Raw genomic sequence first — 22,752 nt, 5'->3', positions numbered from 1 at the left:
ATACTTGATATTCATTCAATAATTTGACTAAAAAAATGGTAAAGAAGAAAAAAGAGAATTTTAATATCAGCACTTGTGCTAAAATTATCAACTCCTCCCAGGCAGCAAACCACCAGAAACCAAAAACATATAAGGGGACCAATTCGAAGAATTGGCAAACCTCTTCTAAAAGGCAAGCCTCTTCTCGAAAACAAACCTCTGCATAACTTGAAATTTCTTCACGTTTAAAACCATTTGTCATTTTAGCCATTGCAGTTTTAATAAACAGTCAAAACAGAAATATTTCAACAACAAAAAATATATACGATAAAATATTTTTAAAAAAAATCACTTATGTCTCTGTTAATAATATTTCTAATTAAAAAAAAATATTACCAATATCTATTTCCCAAAATATGTCTAAAGAACCTTCATTGTACAAGACCACTTTTCTATCAGATGCAATAGCTACATGCAAAAGAGAAGAAGCTGTGTGTATTGCAGATTCACTATCACATATCTAAAAAACAATTGATAACTTAGGCAAAAAGAGTAACAAAGTTCCAAATGAAATTTTGCCAACTTTTCTTAATTTATTTGTTAACATTTCTAAAATCACACTCCTCCTAAATTTATTATATAATTAGAAAAACAATGAACGGTTTAAAATCAACAACAGTAATTCAAAATAAATTTTAAGAGCATAGGCTTTAACAGCATTAAATGCTTCCATGCACCTCCACTAAAATAAAAAGAATGTAAAATATAAATTAATGATTTACGTTTTTAAAAAATTTTAATAATGCTTAAAAAGCATTAAACAATACAAGATATATTTATACATTAGATAAAATTATTATAATGGTAGTTAAAAGAAATTGATAAGACAGTTTTATTTTATTTTTACAAATATTCAAATAATATCAAACTATTTAATTAATTTCTGACTTCAGTAAAACAATCTAAACCTTTTTTTCTTTTCAGCAATACCAAAAAATTTCTGTGAACGGCATTTGCGTATATTATGCACAGTTGCTAAAATATCCTAGCAGTGAAACCACAAGAAAATTATAAGATTTCTTTTATGAAAAGAATAGGACAATTTATGTGGCAGGCCACAAATCAAGCTATTGTAGTTCAAGAATTATAAATGTATACAATTTTATATAACTATGCTCAACTCTATTTGATTTACAAATAAAAATCATTTCAATCTATCATATTTTGAACAATACCCAAGTTTAAAAGAAGAAAAAAAAGCTTTGTTAATAGATTTATATCACATAAAAAATAGACTTTCACTAAAAACAAGAAAAGGTTAATTTAATACCATAAATATTCAACCGAAACAAGACAAGATATTGGTACAAAAAAATAACTTACATAATTTATTCTGAGTAACATATATTTTATTTTTATCTTATTTTGAATGTTTTTTTAATCACCTAAATAAACAGATATTGATAAAAGATCATGGTTTTATCAAAATAAGTAAAATATTGGGCATAAAGTCTGTTATTTTAACCTAGGTTTCCATAGGGGGGAAAAGTAGCAAATTTAAAAATAAAAAAAAAATCACATTTGAAAATTGAAATTTTAGCTATTTCAACTAAGGCCCTTACTGTAACAAAGAAATCAATTCAAACTCCTATGTTTTAAACGCAAAGCTTTAATAAAAATAGATAAAGATTAAAAATNATCCTAGTATTTGTAATCCTAGTAACTACTAATTCATTGTGCAATTTATATAAATGTTTGTAATAAATAGGAGAAAATTATATATTTATTTATTGAAAAGAGACGGGTTCGTTTCAATGGAGGTTCAATGTTTTATCAAAATAAGTAAAATATTGGGCATAAAGTCTGTTATTTTAACCTAGGTTTCCATGGGGGGGAAAAGTAGCAAATTTTTAAAAAAAAAAATCACATTTGAAAATTGAAATTTTAGCTATTTCAACTAAGGCCTTTACTGTAACAAAGAAATCAATTCAAACTCCTATGTTTTAAACGCAAAGCTTTAATAAAAATAGATAAAGTTTAAAAATAATAATTAATAAAACGGAATTTGAAGTAAGTTCTAAAAATGCCGAAATTAAAACTTTTTATTCATGAAAAGCATAGGACAAAACTCTTTGTTTTTTATCCATATAGAATAAAAATAGGCCACTTTATGGCATTTTTTTTATAAATATATAGAATAACATACAACTGTGAGGCCAATTCGCAAAGGTACTTTTGTTATTTATAATAGGAATTTGCTCTTAGTAAAAAAATAACCCAGAAATCTGAAAGTCCTAGATCCAAAAATCGGTACTTTCACGTCTGGAGGAATCATTGCTAGGAAAAACTACATGCAAGTAAATAATAAATTTTGGAAGAAATAAAATTGTTTTAAACATGAACTAAAATAAAAAAAGTTTATTTTTCAAAATTAATGACTAACAATAACCTTAAAAGATGGTGTTTTAAAAGAAACAGCTTTGACATCAAAAGGTTGAACAATTTTTGTCTTCATCTCTATTGAATTAGGAGACAAAGCAGTTAAATTTTGCATGATTTATCTGTATAATGAAAAATCTAAATGCGAAGCAAAACATATCAGGAATATCCTTTAAAAACTAAATTCATTGAACCAAAACATTACAAAATTTGGTCCGATTGCCCAATAAAAACCATAAAGTAGCAAACAAAACGTCAAAATTAAGCGGGATCGCATCTATTGCCAATCATGCTCTTAAAATTATAGTTGGAAAAAAAAAAAGAAACGAATAAAAACTCGTCGCCTTCAGCTCAGAAATTCCAAATGACAAAGCTAAAAGCTAAATATCTATTTTCTGTAATTTTTCTTTGCCTTTCGCTTTCTCTAAAAATTTGAAGTTTAAAGTAGGATTTTGTTTATAATGCGCATCGTCGCTATTACTCTTTATATTATCTTATTTACTCGCCTAAGTACTTGCCAGTTAGAGTCTTGTACTCAAAATAATGACGAAAACCATTGCTACGAAAAACAATTTTCCACAATTAAGAATAAGTCAAAAAGGTACATTACAGTTTTGAGAGTTTCTTTCTCTGGTATTATTTTCTTCTAATCGGCAGTTCTAAATAGCAGGACTGATTAGTCAAAATAACTTAAGATAGTTTGATTTTTATCAAAATCAAGATACTAATTGTTCTTACAGGGAGAAATTTCCGTATCCTGGTCTTTTTTTTTTTTAATAAAAAAATACCATTGCATTATGTACATGTATACAAAATCCAATTATTTATAACTTTCATAGGAAAAGTACTTTTTTTTTCTTTTTAGATTCCTATTATATGATGTTAATCCAGGTGAGGGTTTCAACTTGAGAAGAGATGTTTACATGAGAATTGCAACTCTTGTTAAAAAATTGAATGAGGCAACTACAGAGCATCAATGGATTTTGGTTCTTCCACCGTGGGGCCCTCTATATCATTGGAAATCAAAAAATATTAACTTTCAGTCACAAATCAAATGGTCAATGTTCTTTGATTTAACTAGTCTTAAAAAATATGTGCCCGTAATAGAGCTACATGAATTTTTAAATGGTATTACTTGTCTATTCCTTTATTTTTGAATTTTATGTGTATATTTTGGCATTTATTTACAGTTTAGTAAAGACACTTTGTAGATATTTTTGTTCACATCAACTAGCCATAGTTTTTAACTAGCCAAACTTTAGGAAAAAAATATGTATTGATTTGTCTGGTATAAGTTAGTATGCTAAGATATTTTATTTTATTTTATTTATTTTTTTTAGTTTCTTATCACTATACAGTTGTCACTGAAATTAATACTTTTTTAACACAGGAATATATATTTCATATAATTTTACATGGAAATTTTTCTTAATGGCTTAGTATTCAAAAGTTTCATTAATAGCTATAATCTCATATTTTATGCTTATTTTATTCTATAATGATTACTTTGTTTAGCAATTTTTAAAAAAATTAATTCAAATCCCACTTCTATATAATGTATTTTTCATTTTATAGTCACAAATACTATATTGAATTTGACTTTTGAATCAGCCGCAAACAAGGTTATAGGAATTAACATCAACTTTCATGAAAACAAAAACAAAGTTTATTTAAAAATATATGAACTTGAAAAATAGACTTTTTTCATTTTGACAAACAGAGTAACAGAAAGAAAGTGGAAAGAAAGACTACAATTTAACAACCTTTAACTCAGACTTGAATACTTTTATATTACAAATAAGAAATGTCTTTCACTAATGTAAGTTGAATGCCTAAAAAAACTTATAACCTAAAATGTTTTTCAAAAATCGAAAATTACTTTTACGATCAATATACTAATGATCTACTGTACAAAAGCCTCTTTTAGTATTTATAAAGCAGGTCTATCATAAAATTTTGATGGTTTACCATGATTAAACCATCATCAAAAATCTAGTACCTTAGCACATTGCATGAATAGTTTAAGACTTAATGTAAAACATTAATTTTATGTTATAACATATGATCTTTTATATATTATAACATATGATGAAAAAAAACATCTTTAAAAAAAAAACTTTTTTGTTATACAAATATGTACTTTAAATATAAAACTGTGACTCTTGAAGAAAAAAAAAAGGTATGTTGGATTTTGGTGTCATTGAGGTAAAGGACAGTGAGTATGTGTCCTCCTCCATAATTAGAAATCTATGTACTATTATAATACAAACAAATAAAAAATTTCATTAATCACCTGTGATTTAATGTAGCCAACCAAAAATCAAGCTAAACTGTAAAAAAAAAAATTAATTAATCATTTTGGCAAATAGAATAACTTTTTTTTCAAATGTAAAGTTGAAAATTATTGTAAAATTGTGCATTGACTAAAGCTTTAGTCTACATTGCACGAAATATGCATTTTCCTTTTTTGTATATTGCAACTTTATTTAACTAACTTTTATGAACAATTCTGTAATAAATAAATCCACCGTTATAATTCGGACTGCAGTTACATGCTGAACATTTTACTGAAAATAAAAAATAGATAGTAGCCAAAAATTTTAGTTCTGTCAGAATTGTTTTGTAATCATAATCTCATTTATTTCAGAGCATGGACCTGCTATTGATGATTTATACTATTTGCAACACTATGCTGAAGGTTGGACAAATGGTGCATGGGAAGAGCGTGCAAATATTAGGGAATGCATTGAACCTCCCCCATACAGAAAGTTTCAAAATGTTTTCAATGGCTGGTTTTGGGGATTTGATGAAATTTATGCAATGAACTTTCATTGTTTATCAATTCAAGGATATTCTTCAACTTTAAAAAAATTTTTGTTTCATTCTTCTGCCAGGTAAAGATTTAATAATGTCTTGATAATTAATTTTTTTGGCGGGGAGGGCGCTAAATGATTATTTTGAAACTTAATCTTATATTTTATTGTTATTTTTTTCTTTAATTAAAATCTAGTTAATTCATAATAATTATGAAATATTTTTGAGTAATTAAGTTGTACAAATAGTTGTCATAAAATTCTATAGTTTGTGCAATTAGTTCTGGAGATATAGTAAAAAATTGATTTGTTTTTAGAGTTAGATAACAATCCAGGAGAGGAAAGAGTATGTCTATTCATAAAAAGTGCTTCTTTTATATTTTGAAAATGGCTAACATTTTTCATTTTGGTTTGTTTTTTTTTAATTCTTATTTTATTATTCTACAATATTTATTTTTTCCTCCAGTTATTTGGAAATGATGTATCCTTTGTTGTTCCCATTTCCAATAGTTTATTGTTTGTTCTTACTCACAAACTAAGCTTCTCTTCACTACTATTTATGACATTTAAACAAAATATCATATGATTAAAAGATTATTGAAACTTTTTCTTTTGATTATAGTTGCACCTTATCTGTTTGATAATGTGCTTTTTAATTGTGCTATTTATATAGTTTTCTTTATTTTTTAGTGCAATAATGATTGACAGAGCTGAAGTGATTTTACATGATGCTTTTGGTGATTCTGAATATTGGATGGTATGCTTATTGTTTAAAACTGTTTTGCTAACTTCTCTGTTACAATAAAACAATGTATTTCAATTATTAATAAAGCTAAATCACTAATGTCTACCATTTTGCTTAATATTTTTAACTTTTTTTAGGTTCGGAGGAGTATGGTATTCTCACAAAAACTCATCTCCATTGGAAATGATTTTAGAAAACTTCATTTAAATTCTAGTGATGAAGAAGGCAAAACGATTTTAAAACCTGGCGAGTTGAATTCTCAGATTGTCCGTAAAGCCATTGGAGGACCTTATATTTCTGTCCATTTGCGTAGACGAGACTTTGTAAAGGCCAGACCTACGGAAGTGCCTAGTATTAAATTTGCTGCTAAACAAATAAAGAAGAAAATGAAAGATTTAAATTTAAAACTTGTTTTTATTGCTACAGATTCTACGGAATCAGGTAGCTATTCTGATTTATAAAAATTATGAATTGTTAAATTATTTAGTTAATACACTATCTACCAATAAGTATTTGGACACCCATGCAGTTAAATTTTAAAATATTCAACAAAAGGAATAAAATATTCAAGAAATTAATGAAAGTTGTCTGCAAAGTTTTTTTTAATTAACCTTCCCCATTTCCTCATAAAGGTTTATTTTATGATTTTTTTTTTTTTTTTTTTAANCATTTTACGTGAAGTTGGATTAATAGTTCCTTCACATCAAGACAATTTTGTTAAAAATGACTGAAGCAACTTTATTTATTGTTAAAACACTTTAAAGATTTTTTTTTCTTTTTTTGTATAAATTAAAATTTGTCAGATTGCATAAAGTTTCTTGAAAAAAAATTCATTTCCATTGTCAAGTAATTAATTATTGGCTAACCTGTTTACTGCCTTAAAAGCTCTTTATTTTAGCATACATTATTAATCATAATCCTTTATAATTTGTTAAGAAGCTTGAATTAAATTTTTCTTTATTTCAAGGACAAATATTATTTAATTAATGCTTTCAAACTGTAGTTACTTAAAGTGTAGTTATTAATTTTTTTGACTAATTTACATGAAAGGAATTAACTTCAATATTCATAAGGCAGTTATCCTAAATTGCCTGCTAATTTTAATTGAGTAATAAGGAAATAAAAGAAATTTGCTAGTTTGGTTTGTTCATTATGTAATTTTTCTTTTTATGTCATGGTGGCTACATAACATGAAATTTTATTAATCTGGTAAATCTTTTCTCCGTATATGAGGCCAAGTCCAAATGATTACAGCTCTTTTATTACCAAAGAAAATTGTAATTCCAAACAAAATTTTTTGATCAATTTTTGTTGAGTAATAAATGCTTACTAATTTTTTTTTCGTTTTATTAATGCATTTATGTAGATAAAATGATATAAAATTTTAATTTAAATTTCAAGAATATTTTTAAGCTAATTTTTTATTTTACATTTATTGGTGAAGTTAACCTCATTTCTAATTAATAGCAATTACAAATTATAAATATTTGACTTATATTTTAAAGGAATAATAATTCCTCATAGTCGTTTATGCTAACTGACTTCTAGTGTTTTCTACAGTGTTACCGATTATTCTAACTAAAGCTACCCAATACTCTAACGAATACCATTGTTGTGTCATCTGTTATATCTCTATACTGTTATCTGACTTGGACTTTTGGTATAATATGCTTCTTCATTTTCATCTTCAATAACGAGTAAAATACTTTATAATCTTTTTTATGTTCGTGTATGAGATAGGACTGAAAGGTTAATAATAAAATGTATGACAGAACTTACAAATTTAAGAAAAATTTATAAAATTAAGAAAAATTAATTGTCTGGAAAAATTAAAATATATTTCTGCATGTTTGAAACCCTGTGCAAATATTTAACAATGATTTAATTTGACTTTCCAGAGTTTGATGAGTTAAAGAAGATTATTCCTGAAATAAAGCGATTTGTGCCATCGAAAGAGTTGCATCAGGACATATTAGATGGTGGAGTTGCAATAATTGATCAATGGATATGTGCTCATGCAAGGTATATTACATTAGTTGTCACTTTTTTTTATTGATGAGAATTTTAAAATATTCAGCCAACAATTCATTTAAAATAGGAATTAAATTATGAAAATGTGAATTAAAATTATTTAATTTTTATTTTAACTGAATATTTTGATTTTTCATTTCGTTGGTACCAATTAACTATCACTTTTCAATTTTTTTGGACATTTAATTGGGTCCTATTATTTTTCATGCTGATTGATACTTTTTTAATTTTATTTTATTTTAAGTTATATTTTGTTCAGGCTTTTCATATTTCTATCCAATTCCAATCATAACAATTTCGATTTGAATAAAATTTTATCAATAGGTGCATGTCCTGCAATGTTTGAGATTGAAAAATTAAGTACTGTGGTATTAAAGAAAGACTATGTATAGTATTGTGTAAATTTAAAGCTCAATTCAAAGCTAGTAAACTTTAAACTGTCTAACATTATGTTGTGCTTTAGTCAAGTGAAAAGGGCACTTTAAAATTTTTAAATTCTTGTTTTGTTCTGCTAATATATTTCTTTAAGTAAATACAAGCGTGACCATAAATTTATGTTAAATATCAGTTTTCCTTGTATTCATTTACTTCTTTTTTTGCAGTATTTTAGTTTTAAAAAATTATTAATTTTTTGGATAATTAATATTCAAATGTTTAAGCAAATTACAATTTATATATTATTTTTTTGCTTTTAATTTTTTTCTTAAGAATACATTTAAATAGCTATTTCTTTACTAAATTGAAATCTTTTTAATAATTTTTCTTATGCTTAGGGTAATTTTAATATCCCCCTTTGTTTCCTTTACAGTAATTTTTATATTATTTAATAGCCTTTTTATACCTTAGCTTGACTCCTAAAATTATACATTATATAAAGTTAAGAAATTGATATTTTATACGTCTGTTAATCACATTTTAAAATCACAAGCTCCTCAAAAATTATTGTTCATTAAATTTCATGTCATTGTTTAACATCTTTTTTGTCCAAATCTTTTATTTAAAGAAGAAATTATTTTCTTTTAAGTAGTATTGATATTAAAATAAGGTATATTAAAATGTAAGATAACATTTTTAATAAACTTATTTGGCTGAGATTTAAAATTGCTGTTATTTTACTTAATTTTAATGAGATAATATACATTTTCTATTAAAGAAATGTCAAGTAATCACAAAAAAGTGGCGTGCTCTCTGTTTAAAAACTGAATGTTTATAAATTCTGAAATTATTTACTTACATATAAATCTTAATTGTTTTTAGCTTAATCTTTCCCTAAAAGAAAACTTTTTGAAAATAATTTTATATGCTTGTGTAAATTGTTTAAATTCTGTAAAGCATTCAATATTGCAGGTACTTTATAGGTACCTATGAATCTACATTTTCTTTCCGTATTCAAGAAGAAAGAGAAATCATGGGTTTCCCGGCTGATACAACTTTTAATCGTTTGTGTGGGGATAATCAAACGACATGCTCTCAACCATCAAAATGGACTATTGTTTTTTGAACTATGTTATGTTTTTGAATTTAAGGAGAAATCTAACCAGTCTATACTGCCACAGTTTTGAAAAGGTATAAATTATTTCCCTTTACAAGTTTGTTCTATTTTGCTAATATGATATATCAATTTTGAGTTAATGTGAAAGATATTCAACATGTTTAGTTAAAACTAATTATTATTTTATGTAAACACCAACATTTAAAATTATTTTTTATTTCAATTTTTATTGTGCAACCAATTATTTTCTATAATATTGATTTAATAAAATAATATGAATATTTAATCTATTCTATTAAAGTTTTTTATTCACTTTTTGAATATTTTTTCCATGTGGCTGGAATTATTTAAGTAAATAAATTAACAAAAAAATCTGCACAGTTGTGAAACTAGTTTGTTCAAAATTACAATAATTTATAATATGTTGTGCCCAGGTACACTAAACTCTGGGCATAACTCAGTATGTACTACACACAAATTTTCAAACTTCACTCCTGCATTTGCAGAAAATCCATTTTTCAACTTTGTCTCATTGATTCTGAAGGATAAAGAAAGTTATACTTCTTGTTTAGTAGTTGACTAAATAAATTTATTTTGTGTGACACTGGTATTAAAGTACTGTTGAGGCAATTTCGCTAAAATCTATACAGCCTTAAGAATTCAAATGGTTTCTTAAGATTATTAAAATAACTCCTTCATTCTTTTTCTTCAAATATTATATATATAAATTAGATAATGCAACTTTCCGCAATGTTACTTTCTTAGTTTTTTTATACCTCTATTTTTTATTGTTTATTTGTTTATTGTTATTTTGTACTACAAAACTTGCTATTTTCTCGTTTTCTGTGTCCCAATTTTGTCTCTGACTATTATGATAAATTATTTTTTTTATCCAATAAACTCTTTTATTTTACTTTACTTTTTCTGACATTAAAGAGCTATGTTACAAAAAAGCTGTGGAATGTAACTTTTTGTAATGTAGCATTAGAATCTTTTATTTCTTTATTTTTAAAATTTTTCAGAGCTTTAAAAGTTCTATTTTTACTGTTTTTGCATTTACCATTTTTGTTTTCATCTGGTTAATCTCTTCTCCTGATTAAACCATTTAAAAAATCTATGCTATTTATGTATATTAAAGCTATTAAATGTATATTTAAATATAAAAAAAATTATAAATTTGTTCTTGCCATTAAATCAGTTAATTCTTGGATTTTTTTCTCATTATTTTATTTTTATATTTGCTTTTGATCTTTAAAAAATAATATCTATCATTCCTTTTCTCTTTCCTTATTTTATATAGCAATACTTATTTACATTTTACCTATAAGTTGTTTTTTTTATAATTTAGGTGCCAAGAATAAATTTCCCTGCTTTTAAAGATGAATTAGAAATTTGATTGTAAATGCTGTTACAATCCAAGTAAATGGAAAATAACTGGACATGAAACTTTAATTTCCTCATCACTTCTATCTCATTGATTTTACAGGCTTATTCAAAACTATTAAGTTGCATAAATTAAGTGTAAAATATTTGTTATTGTTGAATAAAAACTTTATTTATTTTTACAAAAAATTGCTTATTTATGTTTTTGAGTAATTCTACAAATTCTTTGTAAACTTTTGTCTGCTAAAGTCATTTAATTGACAGATTTTTTATAATACTCATGTGTGTTAAAAAGATACATTGGAAGAGAATAATAACCCTAAGCAGTCTATTGCTCAATTCTGTTCAAAAATTTCCTGTTTAAAATTCTAAAACTATTTTCTCCTATCACTTGAATTTAAAAGTAGACTTCTTTTTATTTTCTGCACAACTGAGATGGCTTCTGCAATTTAAAGGATGGAAAAAAAAATTATTTTTCGTTCAGTAAAATAAATTTACATTATTTCCGCTCTTCCTTTTTTCATGTTTTTATATCCGTTTCATCATCTGTCAAAGTTTGTATGCATACAGCATGTTCTGGCAGCTGAAACTAGTACAACATAATTGCTTCTTCAAATTAAGCTGAATTTTTGCAATAATAATTTACTGTCTGACTGAGTTGAGATCACAGACTAAGTCGAACTGTAGAATATTGTGTTGCAGAATCACTACAGTTCTGATACCACACAGGTGGTAATTGGTTTTTCTGAGTAGAATAAGCTCTAGTGAGAAAAGAGAGAGTTTTAGTGTTTTTTAATCATATACTTAATTGTTCAAAAATAATGTTTGATAATTTTAAAATAAAACCCTAACTTCCTTCCATGCGTTGTTTTAGTGAAAAACTTTAGCAGCAAAATAAATTTGTTTAAGCTCAAAAATTTTAGTAACCAAAATATTTTTACCTTTTGATTACATAAATAAAAGAAATATCAAAATATTGTACACTAATTAGAAGTGCACAACTATAGAATATGGAGTAAAATATTGCTTACAAAATTTTATCTTTGTATTCATCTTTATTTCTACAAAAATTGTACAGTCAAACTATTATAGGCATGTTTTCTTTTTTTATTTCATTGCCACTCTATTGCTTCTTTAATATTAACAGTGGAAATATCATATTTTGGTCAAAACAAATCTCATGTTAAGACTTTTTTTGAGCACTTTTGGACAGATATGGGCATTTTCAGAAAATTTGACGGTAATATTTTAACATGAAACGAGTTTTAAAAGAATCGCTCTTTTCGAAAAATTTTAAAAAATTCACAAAGTGTCCGCTCATTGCTTCTTTAATATGGAGAGTGGAAATAAAATTTGATGAAAACAAATCTCATGTAAAGGCATACTTAGGGCACTTTTGGACAGATATGGGCATTTTCAGAAAATTTGACGCACATGCTTTCACATGAAACGAGTTTTAAGAGAATTCACTCTTTTTAAAAAATTCACTAAGTGTCCGCACTATATTGCTTCGTTAATATAAACTGTGGAAATATCATATTTTGGTTTAAAAAAAAATTTCATATTAAGACTTTCTTTGAGCACTCTTGGACAGATATGGGCATTTTCAGAAAATTTGACGAACACATTTTCATATGAAACGAGAAGTTGTTGTTGTTGTTCATTTACGTCGCACTAGAGCTGCACAATGGGCTATTGGCGACGGTCTGGGAAACATCCCTGAGGATGATCCGAAGACATGCCATCACAATTTTGATCCTCTGCAGAGGGGATGGCACCCCCGCTTCGGTAGCCCGACGACCTGCACGCGAAGTCGAGCACTTTACGGTAGAACAGTTTAACGAGGACCAATACCGCACACCCTCGGTCCCTACGCAGACTGATCCAAGTGGTCACCCACCCGCACACTCACCGCAACCAGCGATGCTTGACTTCGGTGATCTGCTGGGAACCGTGTCTTATGAAACGAGAAGAAAGACCGATGAAGAGAATCGCTCTTTTAAAAAAAATCACAATGTGTTCTCTTTATTGTCTCTTTAATATGGACAGGAGAAATATGATTTGATGAAAACCAATCTCAGGTAAAGATATACTTTGGGCACTTTTGGACAGATATGGGCATTGTCAGAAAATGAGACGCGCATACTTTAACATGAAACCAGTTTTAAGAGAATTCGCTCTTTTCAAAAGATTCTAAAAAATTCACAAAGTGTCCACTCTATTGCTTATATGGACAGTGGAAATATCATATTTTGGTAAAAACAAATCTCGTGTTAAGACTTTCTTTGAGAACTTTTGGGCAGATATGGGCATTTTCAGAAAATTTAACGGTAATATTTTAATATGAAAAGAGTTTTAAAAGAATTGCTCTTTTCAAAAATTTTTAAAATATTCATAAAGTGTCCGCTCTTTGCCTCTTTAATATGGACAGTGGAAATATGTTTTGGTAAAAACAAATCTCATTTAAAGACATGCATTGGGCACTTTTGGACAGATATGGGCATTTTCAGAAAATTTGACGCACATATTTTAACATGAAACCAGTTTTAAAAAATTCACTTTTTTCAAAAATTTTTTGCTTCCATCAAGAAAAGACTCTTGCATGCGAATGCCTTTTGACATATCTCATTTTCTCGACGGCGATCGGAGGTGTGTAAACCACATCCAGTGAGAATGATCCTTATTTTCCTAACTTCTTAAGAGGTTACAAGCATTGAGACAGAGACAATTATTTTTTCCCTGTACTTCAACTTCATTCTTAACTTACTTTAGTTCGTAAATATAAAGTTTTATTTATTTTATTCTCAATACGATGAAAAAGTTTAACTTTTCCTAACATAGTCTGAACGTTTTTAAGTTTTTTTGCCTGTCTGTAAAGAACGAATTCAACTGGAATACAAATTCCATTTTCCAACCTATCTCTTTCACTTAAATGGGATTGTAAATAATAAGTGAAATGTGTGTTGATCTTTTCTTTGAATATGGAATTTTTACCTGTTTAAGTGATGGCTAATAGACATAGTTTTCGGCAAACAAATAAACTGGGTGGAAAATATCTCAGAAGTTAGTGTATTTCAATAATATCAAAATTTATTTTAACTTTTTCTGTGGGGGAAGGCATCATCGTTCATTACCTGTTTGGTAACATTTTACTATTAAAAGTTCTGTATTGATAAACATTCAACAAAAAATATATATCCATCATTGTTATATATTGTGTGTTATTATGTTATGTTATTACAATTGATCTTTTTATATATTTGCTTTATCTGATCGGTTTTTATGGCTGTGAACTATTTCATGAGTGTTTAATAATTTCTAATATTCTATAAAATCTATTTCAATTGAAAAAAAATTTTCTAAAAAATCTTAATAACAAGTTTTCTTAAATATAGGTGATCAAGTCAGTACTCAATGGGGAGCAGGAAAAATTGCTCAGGGGCAATATTACAAATAGAATTTGCCTTTTCTGAATAAATAAAATTTAAGAATGTATAAAAATATATTTTTCTTCTTTACGGTGAAATCTTTTATTTAGTTTCGTGAATTTATTGAGAGAAATGATTTCTTTTTGAAATATTTATTTATAAACTAACGTTAACATTGTTGTATTTACTTGTCACATTTTATTTTATTTTCAATTATCACATTTTATTTAAAAAAAACTCGCAAATACACCTTGGCATTTCTAGTTGGGTTGGTAGGAATAAGTATATTGATACTAGAGTAAATAATTCTAATTAATAATATTGATTTAAAAAATATCATATCTATTAAAATTTCATTTACATGTGTGTAAATTTTTAAATTCTCATTAAAATTGTGTTACTTTATTGTAAAAATCAGTATAATTTTTAGAATTTTGCTACTGAAATCTTAAATGAAATTGGTTGTGTCCAGAGACTGGCCCCCTTGAATAAATATTTACTATGTTTAATGTTTTACTATGTTTAAAGTCTATCTCCTTTTTATGAACACTTTTTTTAAAAAGCTTTCAAAATATGAAAATTTTCCTTTTCATATTTTGCAGCAGATCTTGCAAGGAGGTTAGTTTCAGGGCCGTTAAAACCAGTATCTGGTCTATACAAGTTGTCTAATTGAGCATTTTTTTGATTTGTATAGTAAACATTTAAATTTATTTATCAAATTGGACACATCATTTTGCAATAACATGACAGTAATGCCTGAAATAATAGTATTATTATCATGAGAAATTTGAGCTCTAATCAATTTCAAAATATGTAAAATTCCCAAATTTTGGATAAATTTTTTATTTGTTCATCATTTTAATTTCAAATTGCTTGTCTGAAAATAAGTATTTAAATAAGTATAAAATAAGTATTCCAAATTCGCATTTAATGATATACTAATTGAAAACTCTTAAGTTCATATGGAAAACTGAGTTAAAAATTGCCATCATTTCAGAAAGTAGTGATTTATTTTACAATGCCAAGGGTCCAATTCTTCCACGAGACTCGTGAAAAAATTATATCACAGTGTAGGGCTCATAAACTACAAATATCTCTGTATCCTATATACTGGAAATTGCTATACTTCTATCAACTGTAAAAAAAAATTTATACATTATTATTATTTTTTTTTTTTTTGATTAGGAAGAAGAGATAGTGAAGAAGATAATATATACTTAGATCTTAATAAAGGTTTGCATTTTTTGATCTGCTCAATTATTTATTGTTTCTAATGATTTTTTGTTTATTTAAAATTATATTATTGGAAGAAGTTTGTTTTTAACTTTTTGTTCATCAGATTATGGTTTTCATTCTGCAAAAAAATGTTTTTATTTATTATTTACTTTCAAAATTTATAATTATTGTGTTTTTGGATAAACCAAAGAGGAGGCGATAAGAATTCAGAGCACTTTTTTTACCTTAATTTATGAAACCTTAAAAATTTTTATCTGCATAAAATCTGCTATGTAATTAATTGAAAATGTTATTGTATGATTATTGTAATAACAAATAAATGAATACTGTATTTGTAATAATGAATGATCTGTAGCATTATAGTAATAAGAAAATGACTGATTAACCATTTGCACTTAATTAAAAAAAATTCTGTTTGTAGTTTTTATCCCAACTAATCAATTTATTTTTTAAAATATTTTGATTTAGAATTTATTTTCCTGTTAATAATTTTTGTATTACTTTTTTAGATGCTATTGAAGTGGTGCGGGAAATTTTATTTAATGTTGTGAATCAAGAAGTTACTGTTACTCGTAAATTAGGCTATTTAAATGGGTTTGTTAAATTTTGCTTAAAAGAGCCAGATGATTTTGGATTTTCTTACAAAGATATTTTCTGTTGGTATGTTTCATTTAAACCCTATATATTTAATTATTATTAATGCTTTTTTGCAACTACTTTGTTTCTTTTATACACTACTCTGTATTGCATTTTAAATTATTTTGGAAGCTATTTATTATATTTGATGTATATAATGTGTTTTTTTCCTATCATCTTGTTACAATTTCTGACTTTTTTATGATGTAACGTAAAAATATTTTTAATTCAGTCAAAGGATTAATTTTTATAGTGAAAACTAAAATGAAAAGTGGTACAAGTTTTTATTAGAAGTTTTATTTAGTAGTTTTTATTAGAACAGTATAAATCTACTAATCTCTGAAATCCGTGATTTTTGCTTTCAGCTTGTGATGGGAAAGAAATTAGTTTTAAATTAAAGGGAGGATGCAGAAATTTGTATGTATTGATAACATCACATTAAAAAAATTGAATTTGAAGATCTCAAAATCCATAACAATAACCGCTGAAAAAGTAATTAGCAAAACCATGTGTATTTGAAATGAAGTCGGCTAAATCGAATTTGTGTACCCAATCTAATTATCATTATACAGTAGAGAACCATTTATCCGGTATCCAGATAACCGGGAAACCAGAAAACCGGGAAAAATTTTGCTCGATTTTCCCGCCATTTTAAACTAGAAAGAAAAAAGCGGAAATTGTACTCATCCTTGAAGTTGAGTAGAGAAAAATGTAAGGAAGGGGAAAATTTTTTTCCCCCGTTTACCCAGAGAAACGTCATTTCCTCCGTGACCTTGAAGGCAGGGAAGGGAGGAATGNTTTTGAAAAGTTAGAACCAATTGCTGCTGAAAAAATGGCTGACAAGACAATGGATATACAGAGAAATCTTGAAGAACATAGTGCCCGTAAAAAAGAAATTACTTGCATCATTTGAAATTCATGTACCCTAATTATGTATTAAATATCAGCATTTTAAAATCAAAATGGGAATTCATAACAATAGCTGCTGAGAAGAAGATAAAAAGTCACCTGAATTTATTTTAAATTGAGATCATCAGATAGTGATTACTTAAATGAGACAAATAGTGATTACTCAACAATGTTTCTCTATATTCCTGGGAACGTAATAACATATTAAACCATTAAGATTTCACAAACATGCAGAAATTATAAGAATAACTGCCAAAAGAATGAGCATAAGACCACGTGGGTTTTCCATGGAATTGGGCATTTTTTTTTTAATAAATAATTTTAGGCCCATAACTTTCGTTTCTTTCTTTACTTAAGTAAAATATCTAAAATCTTGATTTTATAAACCCCTAAGCAGTCTAAATTTTTGAGGTTATACTGTACTGTTATTCTTGCAAGTACCAGAGTTTTAAAAATTTTACTTCATTGTGTTCATTTCATAGTAAATGATTTATTGGGAGTACAAATTAGTTCAGTCCGTTTTTAAAAGATGGCTATGGCTGTTATGAATGTTTCATAGTAACAGCTGGTTTCAGAGAGGTTAGACATCTCTCAATAATATTCAGTTTATATCGCTCAGAGTTTCATACAAAAACCCTGTTTTTTTACTTTGTTGAACATGTCGAATTTTGTGGTAAATAAGCAGCTTTTGCGGGAGGTTTTATGTTTCTGCTTTAATTTGAAGAAAAGTGCAACTAAAGCGCATTGAATGCTAGTTGAAGTTTATGGTGACAATGCTCCAACTGATAAATCACGTATGGAATGGTTTCGACGTTTCAAGTATGATGAATAGTGTTGTATAATATGAACTGCTACAACCTGGCAATTCCATTACGGTCGGCATAGGCTGCAATTGATTTGTTTGAGCTGTGCATTACAAGAAAAACGACCAGAATGCAAGCAAAGACATGACAAAGTTATTCTTCTGCATGATAACGGTCGGCCTGATAACGTAAAAGTCGGAAAAAATTATTTGGACATTCTCAAGTGGGATATTTTACCGCACCCGTTGTATTCGCTGGACATTTCTCCTTCTGATTACTGGTTGTTCCGACGGATGTAGCACAATTTGGAAGGTCACCGGTTCACTTTTTTCTCAGAAATTGAAAATTGACTGATAACTTGGATTGTGATACTTTGTAATTTTCACGCAAAATTTACTTATGCACAACCTTTTACTTTCTAAATATTTGATTCACTAATGAAAAACCAGCAGCACCTCTGTCGTATTTTCATTTATTTAGCAAAAGTTATAAATAGTTAAAAGAAGCAATCGCCAATCGGGTCATATAGGCATATATATTTTTGTCTTGTTTTATGAAAAAAATTATACTAATAAAGCAAAAATTTTGTAAATGTCCTTACTATTTCAACTTATTTTTGCTATCTGTTTTAAAATAGTGATTTATGTGATGTAAATCACTATAAAATTTCTACTTTTAATTTATGTTCCCAGGTGTAAATCACCAATACCATAGAATTCTCTAGCAATGGACTCTAGTTTTTGAAATATCTGTATGAAATTATTTGTTTTGAATTAAATTATCTTTAATAAATTTTTAATTTTAAACAATTTTTAATTAAACAGATAACATTTCTTGCATAGTTAAATTGTGTGTATTTTTTCTTTCTGTTCTAGTTTAAGGCTCTCGTTGTTTCATGAAACATGTGAAGTACGTGCTGCAGGACTGAGAGCATGTCGATATCTCTTGCAAAATGTGAAAGCACTTGAGGCATTCTTGCAGATTAAACTACAATTTCTTGTTTCTCGTTCTCTCGACATCTTGCTTGATAACAGAATTGAACGAATTCAGGCTTTGCGCTTGATGCGTAAAGTTCTGAGTCTTGATCCTCAGTGTTTCCCTCAAGCATTTTCTAATTGCTTGGTTTCTGTTGTAAATGAAGGTGCTCAAGAACGTGACATGCTTAGGCCTTGCCTCGCAACTTTGTCACAACTTGGTAATATTATGCTTCTTTTTCTTAGTAAGATTAAGTTTTCTCAACTTATGAATATGTTACGGATATGTACATATGAATACCCCTTATAAATTACATTTTTAAAGCTTATATTTTGTGCATGTAAATTATTTTTTGAAAACTTTTTTTGAAGGAAAAAAAAATTGTGTATTGCATTTTTGTTTCTTAGACGCTTAAAAAAAAGGAGTAATTAAACAGTTAAAAAAAACTGACATAAAAAGTGATATAATATCTAAAGTTCATTATTATACTTAATGTGTATTTTTTAATCGATTTTTTCTATTTTCAAGCAGTTGTTATTGTTAAACTTAAAAAATCATTTGTTATCTCATTAAAATTGCTTCACCTTTCATCATTTGCACTCCCTTTCTTATTATCTGCATGTTTTTTTTTTTTTTTTTTTGATAATCTATCTATGAAACGTATTAACTCTCATTGGATAATAAGATGGATTAAATCATATGTGTTTTTATTCTTTCTTCATCATTCTGGAGGGCTAGATAAGATTTTTTTTACGCTCAAGTCTGATTTAATTTGACAAATAAAGGGCTGAAACTGACACAAAAGAAATTTGAAAGAGAAAAGCAAAATAAATATTATTGACATTACTTATTTAACCATATGTTTCTCCCTAATGTTTATACTTAATATTTTTTATTAAGTCGATAATTAATGTAATGACCTTTGTAGTCACAAATCGACAATATAACTTTTTGCTATATTGTGAAGATGCAAATCTAGAGCAAATATTTACCTAAGATTCATAAATATTGGACTTATTTTGAGAAAAACATGTTATTGAAAGGAATTATGAAACTGATGGAATAATTGACATTAACGCAGTTTTTTTAAGTCCAAGTACAAGTATTAATATAATACATAAAGGTTATAAAATCATTCAGATCTTTTTCTAAATTTTGAAGTTTTCTTTCACTAGAGTGGCGTAAATTTGAAACATCTTGTTCTTCTGTCTCCAAAATTACATNTAGACACTTCAGAAAAAAAGGAGTAATTAAACTAGGAGCAGGGGCGGATCTACCTAAGGGCTTTTTGGGCTGCAGCCCAGGGCCCCGTGGATACAAAGGGCCCCAGTCCCCACTGAAAACAATAGGTGATATTTTGAATTTAAAAAAAATATCTAATATTAAAAAAAACTCTTATAAGGTTGACAACCCCGAGATCAATCAACCCATGTATGTGCGCGTCTATCGAACGGAACGGGAAATTCCCCATCGCTTGTTCTTGGCCAGTGTATTTTTTCGTGTCTATTACGGGGGACTTCCCGAAGAGCCGCTTAACGCCTATGTAATTTTTTTTTTCGCACTTCTGTTCTCGTCGTCAAAGTGACAAACTTGTTTAGTTTACTAACTTGTTTAAAAAATCATGAAGATTCTAATGAACATAAAAAACCAATGTTAGTGTGGTTGACATGAAAAGAAAATAGATCTGTTTTAGACAAGCAGCTTCAGAAACAATTAAGAAAAGAAACAGAATATTATCACTATGTCCTAAAACAGGTTATTGCAGTGGTCAAATTTTAAGTATAAGGGACTTAGCATTTAGAGGTTCCGAGGAAGTATTTGGCTCTCCACATAATGGTAATTTTATGGGTGCTCTGGAGCTATTGGCAGAGTTCGATCCATTCATTCGTAAACACATTGAACAACGAGAACTGCGACCAAAATCGATAATATTGTACTACTTATCAAAAACAGTATATGAGGAAATAATTGAGATTATGGGCCAACATATAATTAAGCAAATTATAACTCAAATAAATAACGACGACACAAAGTATTATTCAATTGTGGTGGATTCTACTCCAGATCTATCTCACAATGATCAACTTGCTATTGTATTACGATACTATTTTCAGGGAAAAGTGTATGAAAGATGTGTATCCTTCATTAAAATTTGTAATCATACTGGCTTACATTTATTTAATATTCTACAAGACGTTTTAGAAACAAATGGACTACTACTGGATAATTGTAGGGGACAATCTTATGACAACGCTGCTAATATGGCGGGTCACTACAATGGTGTACAAGCACTACTAAAACAAAGAAATAAATCCGCGGATTGTGTGCCAATAGCTGCTCATTCCCTTAACTTGGTGAAGAATCTGTTAAGGTTGCAACCAAAATTGTGAACTCTTTTGGAGTAGTGCAAAAAATATACTTTTTCTTTTCAACTTCGACCCATAGGTGGGAACTGTTAAATCGTGAAACAAAACTCAAATTTACATTAAAAAGTTTAAGACAGACTAGATGGTCTTGTCACTATGATGCTGTCAAAGCTTTGAAAAATAATTATGATGGCATTATGAAAATTTTCGAAAGTTTCAGAGAAAATGAGGATGAGAAAGTTGATTTTCGGAAAGAGGCACGAAATTTATTCAATAAAATGGCGAAACTCGATACTGCAATTTTGATTATTTTTTTGGGAAGAAATTTTGGGGAGATTTAATTTAGTTAATAGAAAAATACAGAGCCCTGGAAGTGGCGTGGCGTCCGGTCATCGCACGATGCGGCGATGACCAAGCAATATTTCAGAGAATTAGATAGAGTATGTTGAGTTGAAATATAATTTAAAAAAAAATGATTTTTCCAAAAAACAAAAAAAATCCTGATCAAAAATGTGTAAAAACCAAAGAGAAGCCTCGTGCGATTCGCAAACTTTAGCGCATCCAAATAACGTTTTTTTTTTCCTGCCTCAGTCATTCATCCCCAGTCCCCACCCACCCCTCGCATCTTTCTACCCTAACTAAAAGTACGCTACTCATCGCAGATTTTTGCGCTTCTGTTGGACAGAAGCCAAAAAGCTCTTGCACTCTTCAAGTTAAGGGGTTAGATTTTAAACTATTACGTTGCTGTTCCGTTATCCGCTGTACTTCCCTGTTGTTATGAAATGTTATTCAGTTAAAAATTCTCTTTTTGTAAAGAGTGTTTTTATTTTCATTTTGCAGGACTTTTTGATTAATTTTTCTCTTTCATTATATTGCATATTCTACTTTTTAACTGAGATGGTTTAGTTAATATATTTAAAGTTTCGGGGCGGGAGTTAGATCGTAAGTTAGAACAGCCTACTTCCGATGTGCACATGTTTTTTTTTATAGATATTTCTGCTTGCTTGGCGGGTTTGTTGTTCAGCGAATTTTGTGTCTTGTTGAGTCATAGATATTTTTATTAATTGAGATGGTGTTTTGATTATTTTTTGGTAAGTTTTTACATCATCTTTGAATATTCGTATGTGATAATTCAGTGTTTTCCTTGAATGAGCTGAAATTTGTTCCCCATTGATGCCCATTTTACAGATTCGAACATGGCTGAATCAGATATTATACAAGAACTCCAGAAAAAACCTTTCGGTTCTTTAAGATTTGAGGATAAACTGCATATTGTCCAAAATGGTAGACCTTGTCCACCACTCAAAAATTTATCGTCTAAAATAAAAGAAAGAGGCAGAGAATATACCAGACACTTTACAGTTTCTAATTATGATTCTCATACTTGGCTCTGTGGCAGTGAAAGTTTGTCCAAACTTTTTTGCTGGCCCTGTCTTTTATTTTCCAAATCCAAAAACGTTTGGAATTTTACTGGTTTCAGTAATTTGAATGGATTAACCAAATCAACCAAGGCACAC

General features: G+C 27.9%; 3 protein-coding genes across 5 annotated transcripts in view; 2 read left to right on the top strand and 1 right to left on the bottom strand.

Moving 5' to 3' along the window:
- The window catches only part of LOC107452400 (rough deal), a 97,863-nt gene extending 95,148 nt beyond the window's left edge, over positions 1–2,715 (bottom strand). For both annotated transcript variants that reach the window (XM_043040514.2, XM_071178661.1), the window contains exons 1-2: positions 2,429–2,715; positions 376–499 (exon numbers count right to left, since the gene is read on the bottom strand). In XM_043040514.2, the coding sequence (XP_042896448.1) occupies positions 376–499; positions 2,429–2,533 (229 nt within the window). In that variant the 5' untranslated portion in view covers positions 2,534–2,715. The remainder of the gene's footprint in view (positions 1–375; positions 500–2,428) is intronic.
- Positions 2,716–2,828: 113 nt separating this feature from the next.
- LOC107452897 (O-fucosyltransferase 2) lies at positions 2,829–11,071 on the top strand. Of its 2 annotated transcripts, none has more exons than XM_016069556.3 (8): positions 2,829–3,019; positions 3,284–3,546; positions 5,066–5,312; positions 5,922–5,988; positions 6,114–6,417; positions 7,875–7,998; positions 9,355–9,573; positions 10,848–11,071. In XM_016069556.3, the coding sequence occupies exons 1-7, from the start codon at positions 2,880–2,882 to the stop codon at positions 9,506–9,508; spliced, it is 1,299 nt and encodes a 432-aa protein (XP_015925042.2). In that variant the 5' UTR covers positions 2,829–2,879; the 3' UTR covers positions 9,509–9,573; positions 10,848–11,071. The 2 variants fall into 2 exon arrangements, with proteins under 2 accessions (XP_015925042.2, XP_015925104.2); XM_016069618.3 differs by having other exon boundaries at positions 2,838–3,019; positions 9,366–9,573.
- A 2,691-nt stretch (positions 11,072–13,762) lies between these two features.
- LOC107452496 (rapamycin-insensitive companion of Tor) overlaps positions 13,763–22,752 on the top strand; it is a 57,125-nt gene continuing 48,135 nt past the window's right edge. Inside the window, exons 1-4 of the mRNA XM_071178662.1 lie at positions 13,763–13,945; positions 15,496–15,543; positions 16,056–16,206; positions 18,770–19,089. Coding sequence (XP_071034763.1) covers positions 13,888–13,945; positions 15,496–15,543; positions 16,056–16,206; positions 18,770–19,089 — 577 coding nt within the window. The 5' untranslated portion in view covers positions 13,763–13,887. The remainder of the gene's footprint in view (positions 13,946–15,495; positions 15,544–16,055; positions 16,207–18,769; positions 19,090–22,752) is intronic.

The sequence above is a fragment of the Parasteatoda tepidariorum genome, chromosome 3 (genome assembly GCF_043381705.1).
Source record: "Parasteatoda tepidariorum isolate YZ-2023 chromosome 3, CAS_Ptep_4.0, whole genome shotgun sequence".
In the NCBI taxonomy this organism is placed as follows: Eukaryota; Metazoa; Arthropoda; class Arachnida; order Araneae; family Theridiidae; genus Parasteatoda; species Parasteatoda tepidariorum.
The sequence above is the reverse complement of the archived record's forward strand: the minus strand, read 5'-3'. Positions and strand labels throughout refer to the sequence as shown.